The following is a 12,934-nucleotide window of genomic DNA, read 5'->3' on the forward strand; positions in this document are numbered from 1 at the left end:
GGCCGAGCACCTGGCACCAGCCTGACGGGCCTGGAATGAGGGCAGAATCCAAGGAGGGGGCTGTACACACAGAAGGCACACGTGGATAAAAGCCACACGCACGTTAGACTTGGAGAAAGAAGTAGCAAATTGAAGGAAAATGTGCGTGCTGTGAATTTCGAGAGGATCTTACCTGTAAAGACTCAAGCTGGTCTAAAAAAAAAATAAAAAAAATCACTGCCTGTTAAAGGTGAAGCACTGTCCCTAATATATCCTGTGCAAAAGGGAAATGTGATGCTTGCCACATCCCTAAAAGCCCTGCTCCTCCACCTCAAGTATGAGCTCTGGCTCACACACACCACACAAATTAACTAAATGCAGAACCCCATGAAGCTCATCAGGAGCTTTCCAATGTCAGCCCTGGAACTAAGCACAAACAGAATGTGGCACATTTAAGAGAATGGATTCCAGATACTCCATGTGAGGAGCTGCCACATACACAAGAACTGTATTTATTCATTTAAAATTTAAAACCTGAATCCCCATGAACATCTCCTAGGTATGCCAGAGCCATGACTGAACCCAGATGACAAACCACCACCATGCTGAGAGCATTCTGCTTCTCTTTTAACTGAGAAGTCAAGACGCAGAGTCAGAATTATGTGTTGGCCAGATTTCATTTCCAACGCTCTGCTAATGCCCACCTAGGACATGTTTATCTGAAATTAGCCAACACGGTTTCCATATCGCTGTACGCGGACAGCTTAAAGCTCAGTTAACTCCGAGAAACAACAGAAGTGAAGAGGCAACCTGCAATACGCTGTGACAGCATTCTGGATGTGCATTTCTCACAGAGCCATACTGATTTTCAGCTGTGCAATTCCTACGGCGTTTGGCAGGCAGCGCAGATTCACACAACTTCACTGAAGCACGATGGCAGAAAGCAGAGCTCCTCAAGCCACATTTGCATTTCATCTCTGGTCTGCCAGGAAAATTCACGCAGCCTCTTCACGAAACGCTGCCTCCCTGCAGTCCTACAGCAGCACCCTAAGGGGCCGAAGAGCAGTGATGGGAGCCCCACACTGCTCTCTGCAGCCTTACAAACGGGGATCTCCCCAGAATTGGCTGCAGCGCCTGCTCTAAATGGACGTGAGTCTGTACCAAACAGGAGGCAGCTGTGAGCACAGGCAGAGTTATCAACTTCAGTTTATTAAGACAGAAGCTGGCTGTTCAGCCCCTTCCAGTTCTTTGTGCCAGACACAATTTCTGTCATTTTCTTCTCTAGGATCAGTAAAAAAAAACACGGTCCTCAATCCATGGAGTTCCTGTCCCTGTGGTGCAGCTCACAGCTGAGCAGCAGGAGAATGAAATGGGTAGGAACAGTTTCTATTAATAAGCTCAGGTTCACAGACTTACTCAGGCAGTTAATCCCTAACGATACCAGATTAATGATTAAAGACTTGACTGCACAGACTTTTTTTTAAATCTGTCACATGTAGCCAAGTATGTCAACGTAATTCCTCTTAGGTAATGCCACGCGATCACAGAAGTTTCCAAGCAAACACGATTCCTCTTCAGTTTACCAAATCCGCTGCTGAAGTGACACACACAAAACCAAAAGACCAGAAATGCTCTATCCATAATTACTTCTGTTTTCATACAAGCATCAGTTTTCATGGTTTTTAAACTCTCCCAAGCAGGTAAACACTCAAAGCCACAGCACCAGCCAGAACACCAGGCAAGATCAACATATGATTCAGAGCTCTAACTCCTAGGATATCACCAGAGACAGGAAATGTTAAGTACGAAGTCCGGTCTACAAAGAAACACAATCCATGTGACACAGCACCGAAACACAAAGTGTTGAGAACACTTTACTAGGAACAGGAATACCACTATGTTTTTCCAGGTTCTAAATTAGCAGATTAAGATCTCACAGCTCGTTAGCTCAATCAAACCTATTGGTAGGTGTCAAGGAATGCCCAGTGAAACAATAGACATTGTGGCACCCTATGGAACATATCCAGGAATGCAAGAAGCAGAGCAGAACAACGCTCCTTTTCCTCTCTTGCTGCCATTAAGACACAGCAACCTTCCTGCAAACGGGAGCTGTAACATGGGTTCATAAATACTGAAGACACCACTGCCTTCAGCCTCTAATTCACTGCAAATGGAAGAAAACAGCCACAGAACAAGCTTTCTTCACCAAGATCTGATAAATGCCATGTGCACACATGGTAAACTACCACCTCTGGGTGAAGATGTGTCTTCAAAATACTCTCAGAAACTTAACGCATCTCTCTGAAAAAGAGAGAATCTGAGCTTTTTTAGATACAAGAAAATAATCCCTTCCAGGCCATTACATGAAAGCAGCCATACAAGCCGCTGATTTGGTTATTTACTTGAGCAGTCAGTTGGTTACTCGGGTTTGAACAGGAAATAAAAGCCAAACAATAATCACCTGTAGGCAAATACAGACTATTGACACTGGGGTTGGGGGAGTCTTAAATATAAGAGGGCTAAAAAAAATAAAAAAAAAAGCGTTCTTCCCTTTCGAACCTCTTTTGGGTATTGCTTAGATTAAATTATTATCCCCCCCCTCGCACCCCACACCTCTCTACAGAGTTTTGGTTATCGTAGGGCTTTGACAGATCATTTAGCAGCTACCAAGTTTGTTTTTAATCCGCTACAAAGTCTAGTGGCTAATAATTTCACCTTCCTCTCAGGATATTTTAAACAAGTGATGGGATTAACACAATCAAGAACAGAGACACGACCCCAGACAGAGCAGAAGAATCACCTGTCGAGGAGCACAAGGCACACAGGCAAGCACACAGGTAGAACAACTGCAGACTTCTCAGCTCCCTTGCAGGTCTTTCCAGGCAATATCGCGACAGAAACAGAGCGCTGATGCTGAACTTGGCTCCCAGGCTTTTCTCCATGGCCTTTGCGGGCAGCAACAGGGTTCTAGAAACATATGAGAAAGAGAAAACACCTACTGGCAACTGGAATACTGTCATGAGGACCCAGTCAACGTAATGAAGAGCACGGAGCAGTTGTGGAGGAAAAGGAACATCTAATCTTAATTGCTGTGACTTTGTCCAACTGCTGCTGAGTACTTATCAGTGTCACCAGGCTAAACCAAGACCTTGGTTGGGAACCGCAGCAGTTCACCCTCTCATCACCCCTGCGATTTCCCCTTTCATACTCCACCACTTTGAGCATCAAAAGATCTAATAGTGAAGCCTACTGGATTCCTGAGGCACATTTAGGAACGTTTGGGTTCGGAAATACCACGGATGATAGCAACCCACCCAGCCCCACCGGGGGAACAGGGACCTCAATAAACCCCACACAGCTGCTCGGCGCCGTCATCGCCTGCACGTCGGTGCTGCCTGGTGCCAGCCACCAACAAACAGAGACGAGAGCACAACGGCGCCGAGCTAAAGACCCAATTTGCCTCATATTTTGCTCGGGGGGACACAAAAAATGAAAGCATCGAAGCTCCTCTGCCTTTCTAGGGAGGAAGGCTGCCTCACCTGTCCCTGAAACCCACGTCAGCACTGGGGGATGTGTGCCATGGAGAAATCCACCTATAAAATATTCTATATATCTATATAGAAACCTATATAGTATATTCTATATATGTATTTGTACCTCTTTATATTTATTATCTAGCTCACAAGTGATAACCCATATCTATTTCCTAGGAGAAATAAAGCGTTATTAGGCACCAGGAGCTCAACCTGTCAGCACCGAAGGCTCAAAAAGGCGCACCAGCACAGCCCTGACTAGCTTGACACTTAAAAACTCATTATTTACTAAATTTAGGAGGAATTTGGCTCCAACGTGGGCACCGAGAGGTGCACAGGGGGTGGGAGGGAAGCGGTCCCGGGGGTCCCGGGTTCTGAGGGACAACCCCGGGGGGCTACGGGACGAGGGCTGAGGGGACCGGGGGGGATCCCCCCGTTCTCCCCCCGCCTCCCGGTGCCCCGGGCACGTACCAGCGGCTCACGGCGAGGCGAGGCGAGCTCCGCTGCTCCTCTGCGGCCTCAGGCGGGCGGCGGGGCCCGGAGCGCGGCGGGGCGGGGGGCGCCGGGGCCGCCTCCTCCTCCTGCCCCGCGGCCATGACGGCGGCGCCTCAGGAGCGGCGGGCGCCCGCTCCCCTCCCCTCACCCGGAAGCTCGCCCACACCTCCCGGAACCGGAATCGACACCGGAGCGACCCGTGAGGGCACCGCCTCGCCGGTACCGGGCCCTCGCTGCCGGCTGGGCCCGGTTCGGTGCGCGGCCCCCCCCTGTCCCGCTGCCACCCGCCGGCCTGGCCGTCACGGGTGGTTTGCCCACAGTCCCCCGTGAGGAGGCTGTTGGCTTCGGGCACTGCTCAATAAGGTGCCCGCTGATTGGTTGGCGGGGCGGAGGGAGCGCGATGGTTGGCTGCGAGGCGGAGCGGGGCCGCGGGCCGTGAGGCCGGGCTGGGAGTGGAGGGGATGGCGTGAGGGGTCGGGTGCTGCCCCTAAAATAGCGTAATTTGGGGAAAATCGGGCTGGTGGGGTGGGTTTCTCGGCAGTGGGAGGGGGTCTGGCGGCGTTCCTCAGTTTGTTTACGGCCTAATTTTGGGGGTGGGGTTGGGGGTGTCCCCCTCCAGCGTTCCCCCCTCAGCTCCCTGTCCTTTTTCCCCTCAGCTCCTCCTCGTTTCCCCTCAGTTCCTGCATCGCCGGCTCCATCGCCATGGCCTCAGGCACCGGAGCTGCACCCAAGGGTGCTGCAGGAGCCAGGAGCGCCACGCTGAAGAGGTGCCTCGACGTGCTGCGAGACGCCAGCAACGACAGCGAGCAGTTTGCTGCCTTGCTTCTGGTAAGAATCTGAAGGGCAGGATGCTTCAAATGGATAGTTGGGTGTTCCCACCAGCAAAGTGGGCATCATCTGTCCTTCGTTTGGGTGCGGTGATGGTTAATCAACATTGCCACAGCTCTTGAAATCCTCTGGTAAAGCTCTGGGTTAGAGCTATGACTAGCGACCAACTCAGTAGTCAGGGGTTCGCTTTTCTGCACCCATGAAGTACAGTTTTGCTTCTTATTTGACAGTTCAGTTCTTTAAAGTTGCTAAAGCCCTAGCAAAGCTTCTTGTTATGCTGTGCCCTCACCCCCGGTTTGCCTTACAGGTGACCAAAGCGGTCAAAGCTGGAGAAGTGGACTCAAAGACCCGCCGCCAGATCTTTGACGCAATTGGATTCACGTTTCCAAATCGCCTGCTGACCTCCAGGGAGCCCCCATCGGGCTGCCCCGAGCACACCTTCAGGGCACTCGGCCTCACTCTGTTGGCATGTTTCTGCACCGATCCGGAGTTAGCTGGCCACTCGCAGATCCTGAACAAAATTCCAACCTTCAATGACGTCCTGGTTTCGCCCTGTGATCCGGACAGCACGTCCATGATCGATGATGCATACCAGTGCCTGACTGCTGTCATGGCCACTCCCAGGGGTCCCAGGGAGCTGGTGACCAAAGGAACAGTGGCTGCCCTCTGCCGTGCCTATGTGAATGGCAATTATGGCTCTGACCGTGCCTTGACGCTGCTTTTGGGGCTGCTGGCTGTAGCAGAGGCAAAGTGCTGGCAGAGAGATGCTCAGCACCTCCTGGCCGTGCTGAGCAAGCTCACTGAAGAGTTTCTTAATGCTGAAGACATGACCAAATTTGAGCTGTGCGAGCTTTTACCTCACTTTATCCCCCTCTCCTCACCACTCACACGGGACTCAAAGGGCTCTGAATGCCTCCATAGAATTTACAAAGGGCTGGCCAAAATTTTGGGCAGTAAACTCAGCCATTCACAGCGGGACCCTGCTCTGAAGCTTGCTGCCTGCCTCATCCAGGCCTGTGGGCCAGAGTGGATTCCAGCAGGGAGTACTGGTAGCAAGTTCCTGGCCTTGCTGGTGAACTTGGCTTGTGTGGAGGTCCGCCTGGCCCTAGAGGAGCCAGATCCCATGGACACAGAGCGGAAAAAAGAAGTGGTAACAGCCTGCTATGTCCTCATGGAGATGGGCATCCAGGAGTGTCTGAAAGAAGAGGAATCGCTGCTGGAAGAAGCACAGAAAATGCAGCTCATAAGGATCATGGAGGAAGCATTTGGAGCTATAATATATTATTTGAGGCAGGTAAGGCAGAGCTTTCAGGCAAAGGGCACGTTTGATGTCCCTCTGTTGTGGTTTAACCCCAGCAGGCAGTGAAGTGCCACACAGCCACTCGCTTGTTCTTCCCAGGAGGGATGGGGGAGAGAATTGGAAAGGTAAAAGTGAGAGGATTCCTGGGTCAAGATAAAAACACTGGAACACTTAAAAATGGTTCTTGCTGGTCTCAAAAGTACGTGCAGGTACAGGATGATGAAGCCAGCCTGACAGATCACAAGATAGCAAATGAATAACTCCATGATCACTGTGATTCTTGGTTTTTTATTCCATCCCTTTCCTACCTCTAAATAATAAAGAGAATTAGCATATGCCACAGCTGCAGAAGTCCAGACTGGCTCCGTCAGCTCAGCAGCTCATGGACGTAGCTGCGTAGACCAAAATAGGCATCTTGGCACACCGTGGTTTTCATGACTGAGGTAATTTGTGAGGACAGGGGCTCTGACATGTAATTTTCTGTCTGCTTCTTCACACAGGTTACAGAGGAGGAGCTGCAGGACCCTTTTGTGTTTGCTTCTGTTCGAATCCTTGGAGCCTGGCTGGCAGAAGAGACATCTGCCCTCAAGCAGGAGATCTGCGAGCTGCTGCCTTTCCTCGTTCGTTATGCCAAGAAGCTTTTCAACAGTGGCACAGCTGAGGGTCATCCCCAGGCGGATGGGGTGCAGGCTGGGCTGGCCAGCACTGAAGGCTCTGTCCTACCCCAGGATGCTCTGAGGTGTGTATTTTAAACATAGATCTGATAAGTTTCAGCACAAGAGAGCTCAACTCTTTTTTTTCCTGGGTCCAGAGAAACGCATCCTGCATTTAGGTCAAGTTCTTGTTGATCCTTTCCTGTGAAAGAGGCGACTGGAAGTGCCGCAGTGCAATGCAGCTGTCCAAGCCCTCTGCGTATGACTAATGTGAGATGGCAGCTGCTTACAAAGACTAAGAGGCAGGGAAGGACTTGTGGAAGCAGTGCATCAGGGCTTTAGCTGTAGCAAGCAGAGGAAAGAATAGGGCCTTTATGGAAGCAGATCAGCCTACATGGTCCCTTCTTTGAGGTTTCAATACTTTCCCTCAGGCATGAGGAACTCAGCACTGTGTTGCTGGTTGAGCTGATTTTGGGAGTCATTTCTGTCTTCTGTTCTCCCTGCAGTACCGATTCTACGGCCCCTTTCTTCTCCTGGTTGGATGCAAATGCAGGGCTTATATCCCGCTCTCTGCATTCTACCTTGTGTTTTCAATTTCTTTCCCCTTCTAGATTTCTGCTGCCGGGCTTTTGCCATTTAACAGCTGAGGACAGGCCCAGGGAAATCCTCATCTCCGAAGGGGCACCGGCGCTGCTGTGTGACTACTTCCTGCATCAGTGGAAGGTGCTGACCTCCGAGCCTGGGTCCCTGACACCCCTGACGAGCACTGAGATGAGCCTACAGACTGCGTGTGGGATTTTCCTTAACCTAGTCGTGACTGCACCCGACCTCATCAGGTAACAGAGCCACAGAAGCTTGTTTTAAGGTTGTCAGTCAGAGGGTGCAACGTGAAAGGTGCTTGCAGGATCTTTTAAGACGCTTTACTGAAAAAGGGATGTCCCTTTTCTCAGTGCCCATCACATTACCTTTCTGAAGCTGCATTTCCCTTTGAAGTTTTCAGGTGTGTCTGGCTCAGATCAGGAAGTGACTCAGGGTTTCCTTTCTCTCTAGGCAAGAGAAAACCTTTTGCTCCTTGATGGACACATTGCTGAAGGCTCTTCCATTTCTGCTACCTCAGAAGGATCACCTGGTTCTAGCAGCCAACGTTGCCACTCTGGGCTTGATGATGGCCAGGGTCCTTGCAAGTTCAGCAGGTGAGAAGTGTTCCCACTGGCAGAGCTGCTCATCGCTCTGCATGGGCAGAAGCTGGGGGCTGGGTGGGTAGGCTGGAGAAAACAAACAGAAGGGAAGCAGGCCCAGTTTCAGGTGAGATTTCTAAAAACGTGACAAAGGAAATGTGGAATATGTAGAAAATTCAGCAGGCTGAGGGGCTGGGAAGCAGCACGGGTTAAGAGATTTCTACAGCAGGAGCCTGGTATTCTGCTCCGAGAGCTCTGCTGCAGGCAGATGCACTGAAGCATCCCTCCTTTAGCCCAGTAAGCGTTGTACCAGCTCCTTCTTTTCCTTTTCCTTCCAGTTCTTCAGGGAACCCCGTCCACCAAGGAGTTTTTCGGAGCCACCATTCGCTTCCTGTCAGAGGCCCACACGGCCCAAGCAGACCCCAGCAGCCACCAGCTGGCCCTGGCCGTGTCCCCTGCCTACGCCAGTGCCTGGGGTGACATCGGTGAGCTCTGGTTCCTGGGGATGCAGGCCTTGGCCGGCTGCGTGCCGCTCTTCCCGTGGCTGCCTCAAGCTGTCCTCCAGGCGCGGTGGCTGGAAGCTCTCTCGGAGGTTCTGGCGCGCATTGCTCCGGCCTCGGTGGATTTTGAACTCGTTGCTGCTTTCCAGGGCGTGCTGGTGGAGCTGGCCAGAGCCAGCAAGCCGTGCAGGGAAGTGATCCTGTCCCACAATGGGGAGGAGTGGGCCAACCTGTACGGCATGGCAGCTTTGGAGCAGTGTCTGTCCGAGCAGTAGAGCTCAACAGGTTTTGTTCTGTCCAGAACCTGACACGAAGAATTGTTGCTGCCTCAGAACATTTCAAGGTGTCCCTGCTTGACCTTCTGTCCGTACCTTGCTTTAAAAACAGCACATTTTATTATTAAAGAGGTTTTCTATTGCGTCATTTTTCCAACTCATGAAGTGCTGGGATTTATTTCTGCTCAGGGTCCTGGGAGAGATCCCTTCAGAATGTCACCTTCTGTCACAGGCCTGTGTGGTGGTGAAGTAGCTGGGCACTACAAGTCTGCAAAAAGCAGGAACACGAAGAGCTTTAAAATATACCAGTGAGAATAATTCCATAATTTAGCACAGCTATCTCCTGGTTTGGGGGTGCCCAAAGGATCTTTATGTGTTCACACCTGCGACTAGTGCCATCACCCCATATTCATGCCTAGAAAGAAAGCCCTTACAGCACCACTTGCTGCCCCGTAAAACACCTGCAAAAAACCCAGCCCTAATTTGTGGTGGTTGCTCACACTCCCTCTTGCAGCAGGGATGGGATGTGCAGGGAGAGCTTTCTGGTCCTGCAGGGAGATGTTCTTCGACCTGCAAAGACCTTGACTCACTTTAGAGCCTCAGACAGGAATTAGGAAAACAGAAATGGAGGAATTGCAGCTCCCTGTCTCCCCGCAGACTTTGCAGAAGAGGAAGGCCAGATGTAAAGAAGTATATGATGTATGATGTACTTCACTTGCACCACTGGCTTTGCAGCCCGGGCTGTTAGCCCTAGGGTGCCCTGTGAGCCTGAAAGCATAAAAAACAAACAAACAAAAACCAGAAATAGCAGCCTGGATGGAGAGAGGTGGTTCGAGCTGGGCTGATTCAGCCCTGCGCAGAGCTCCCTGCTGGGGCTGCAGCCGGGCACTTCGAGGCGTTTCCACCAGATGTCACCCTAAGAGCAATTTGGGAGAGGCATCGTGAGCGGGGACCGGCTCTGGCAGGCAGGACAGCCCCACGGCACTGACCCCGACTGCCTGCAAAGCCACGGGGAGGGGGGACCCGGGGAATCGCCTGGTAGAGAGAAAAAACAAGCGAGGAGCTGTCTCGAAAAGAGAGCTGCCACTGGGACCATTCCTGCTTAACACCAGATTTTTTACTCACCGTTTCATGAAAGCGAATGCCTTACATAACCGGAGAGGAGGCGTCTGCTGTCTGCTGTTGCTCAGGAAAAATATCTTTCTGATCTTTCCAGCTCAGCCCCGAAAAGTTAATGCAAGTTGAAACAAAGGTAGGTGCTACCAGCAGAAAGCAGAGCACGCCAAACAAGCAAATGAGGCTCCTGGACTTGGAAAAGAGCGTAACTCTGAGCACGCGTGGGCTGGAAGCCTCCCCGTGCTGCCAAGAACAGCTCATCCCTGCAACGCGGGGAGCTTCAGTGCTTGGAACAGTCAGAAATACACTTCAGATTGTAAGAATAAAAATTTCAAACACTTGTTCAACTGTTCCCCATCCCTCATGCTGTCCTAGGAGCTCCTCTGACACCCAGCAGAGATCCCGTCCCAGCCTGCAGGACCCCGTCCCAGAGCAGAGCAGCCCTAAACCTGGAGGCCTTTTGCTGCTGGCTTTAATTCCCAATTAGGCCACCTGCTAACGGCCTAAGGATGTCCTCCAGGTCATCCTTCAGCACGTGCTGGGCAGCAGCAGGCTTCGGCCACGGGCAGGATCCCGGAGAGGACCCTGTGCTTGTCCCACACCTCACTCTGTTCAAGGGAAAGTCCCACTGGGTGTGTGAAAGACCATGCCAGAGCCCTTTTGAGGCTCTTGATGTCCCTCAGGATGCTTGTTTCTCTCCGTGCCATGCAACACCAACCCCATGGCTGCCACGAGCTGGCAGAGGACAGAAGAAGAAACCGGTGCTGCTCCGGGAAGCTCTCCCAGGCTGGACACCGGAGCAGAAGCACTGTGCCGATGCCTTGAGAATGACGAGTGCCCTCTTGTCCCAGGCCATCACTTTCTTAACCCCTTGCTGGGACAGAGCACCCCTGAAAGGCTGATTTCCCTTCCCTGAGCCCTGGCAGCAGGTCCGGGCACAGCAGGCAGAGGCCTCTCCACCTCCTGGGTTCGTGCCCGGCTGCAGGTCCCTGCGTGCCCCAGCTCGGTGCCCTGGCTGCCAGCAGCTTGGCCAAGGCTTCAAAGGCTGCGGGGGGGGGGGGGGGGGACGACTCCAGGGCCACCCCGAGCTCTGCAAGCCCAGCTGGGGGTCCTGCCACTGGGACCTGGCACCTTCAGGGGTCCACCCTCCAGTGTCAGCGGTGGGCGATGGCACCCGCTGCCCGCGGACCCCTCTCCACTGCGGTGCTTTGAGATCCCAGCAGGGAGCAGGATGGCAGCTGGCGACACCCAGAGCAAGCTCTGCTTTATCTCCCGGTGCATTTGCCACACTGGGACACAGCTCGCCGGGAAGCAGCCAATTTTTCACCCTGCCTTGGCCAAGCAGGATAAGGCCCCCGAGGAGCTGATGCGCGCTCCGCTTTGCTGTGACAGCTTAAATGGCATCATGCCTTTGCGAGCCCTCCTGTGGCATGCGTTATCTTGCTGTGTGTATCCGTAGCATCCCGAAAGCACTGGCAATAAAATGAAATCTTTCAGAAGGTCGCTGCATGGAGGGATATGGGAGCAGCCCCTTCCCATGAGCTGCAGGACATAATGGGGGCAGCGACTGCCCCGTCCTGGGGCAAGGAGCTTTGTTCCCCACCTGAATTCCCTAGGAATGGATGCAGGAAGGGGCAGGAGCAGCCCGCATTTCTCTGAGCTGCCCAATGGAGCCAGATTTTGGGGAAGAACCAGTCCAGCTTTGGCTGGGGCAGTGAGACGTGAGCACATATTTCTGTTCCCGTGCCCCAGCATATTTTTTTTTTTACTGCTGACCCCTGAAAGCAAAGGTGACTCCCTCAAGCCCCTTGCACACTCCTGGAAGCACACATTGACCTGCCTGGGAAGGAGAACCGGGACCTTCACCACAAAACCAGTTTTTCAGAGTTTTCTGGCTTGGGTGCAAATGCAACCAGTGGGCCCTTGGGGCTGGGGACGGGGCCCAGGCTGGTGCCAAAAGCTCCCCGCAGCCTGGGGCAGAGGGGACAGGTCTCCACCTGGGTCACATCCCTCTTAGCAATTATGGAGGACACCGAGCAGAGCAAAACGTGAGCCCAGCTGGACGTGCACGTGGTCTTTAAGCTGGGAGGCCGAGGAGCAGAGAGCAATGGGAGCTGCACGGGGCTTTTGGAGACCCCCAGCAGTCTCTGTGGCCACTCTGAGCCAGCAACGCCACCAGGCAGCTGCTGGGACAGGGAGTGCGTGGCACCAGCAGCCCCACCAGGGACCTTGGGGCAGCAGGTGACAGCAAACAATGATTTGGCATCACCACTGGTGCTTCCCAGGCTGCCTTCTGCCTGCAGAAAGCCTCTGTAAGGGCGCAGGGCTGGGGTGGCCAGAATTGGGGCCACCGGTGCCAGCACCGTGCCAAGCCACCGAGTTGCACCAAGAGGCATCAGGGCAGCTTTTTCCTTTTCCTCTCTCTTCATCCATCAGTTTTGCAGCTTGCCTTTGCCTTGCCTCATTTTGGGGTGGAAACACGGCTTCCCTCCCGAGCTGCCGCGGGCAGGCGGGCTCGCTGCGCACACCACGAGGGCTTTGCACCGTTTCACCTCTTTGAGACGGAGAAAGGCTCGGCATTGTGCGGGCCAGACGAGCGAGGGACTTTAAGAATGAACTGGAACATAGCTGCGAAATGCGGCATGTCCAATCCGATTTTTCCTAGCAAATGAAACGGATCTGGCGGAGAATAAACACGGACTTTCAGGAGCGGCGTCCCTGAAAAGCGTTCGAGGGGGGATGCGGAGATTGGAATAGATCAGCCCCCGACACCCCTGCATGGCCCTCCTCCCTCCCCTAAATGCCGTCTTTAATAGAAATAAATTAGAATAAATGATCAGCCTCTGCCTCCTAAAGACAGGTGGCAGGGTAATATTAAAAGAAATGAATAAAAATTCATTTAATGAGCATTGTTAATTAAACCTGGAAATCAAAGAGGTCTGAGTTGTGGGAATTCAGAGGAAAAAATGAAAATGAAGGGAGCTGTAGCTCGGGGCAGGAAGAGTGGAATTAAATTAAATGTAATGTGGGATTGTGTTTGTTAATGTCTATCACACATCACAGTGTGTTACAGTTTA

General features: G+C 52.6%; 2 protein-coding genes across 3 annotated transcripts in view; one reads left to right on the forward strand and one right to left on the reverse strand.

Annotated features, from left to right (window-relative positions):
* Positions 1-4,134, reverse strand: part of KIAA0319L (KIAA0319 like) — a 32,281-nt gene extending 28,147 nt beyond the window's left edge. The window contains exons 1-2 of the mRNA XM_027443700.3: positions 3,984-4,134; positions 2,780-2,946 (exon numbers count right to left, since the gene is read on the reverse strand). Coding sequence (XP_027299501.3) covers positions 2,780-2,921 — 142 coding nt within the window. The 5' untranslated portion in view covers positions 2,922-2,946; positions 3,984-4,134. The remainder of the gene's footprint in view (positions 1-2,779; positions 2,947-3,983) is intronic.
* Positions 4,135-4,235: 101 nt separating this feature from the next.
* NCDN (neurochondrin) lies at positions 4,236-8,902 on the forward strand. Of its 2 annotated transcripts, none has more exons than XM_027443701.3 (7): positions 4,236-4,370; positions 4,664-4,835; positions 5,143-6,129; positions 6,636-6,874; positions 7,400-7,624; positions 7,839-7,981; positions 8,305-8,902. In XM_027443701.3, exons 2-7 carry the CDS (start codon positions 4,710-4,712, stop codon positions 8,739-8,741), a joined length of 2,157 nt encoding a protein of 718 aa, XP_027299502.3. In that variant the 5' UTR covers positions 4,236-4,370; positions 4,664-4,709; the 3' UTR covers positions 8,742-8,902. The 2 variants fall into 2 exon arrangements, with proteins under 2 accessions (XP_027299502.3, XP_027299503.3); XM_027443702.3 differs by lacking the exon at positions 4,236-4,370 and adding an exon at positions 4,410-4,504.
* Positions 8,903-12,934: the final 4,032 nt, after the last annotated feature.

This window comes from Anas platyrhynchos, chromosome 24, assembly GCF_047663525.1.
Source record: "Anas platyrhynchos isolate ZD024472 breed Pekin duck chromosome 24, IASCAAS_PekinDuck_T2T, whole genome shotgun sequence".
NCBI lineage: Eukaryota > Metazoa > Chordata > Aves > Anseriformes > Anatidae > Anas > Anas platyrhynchos.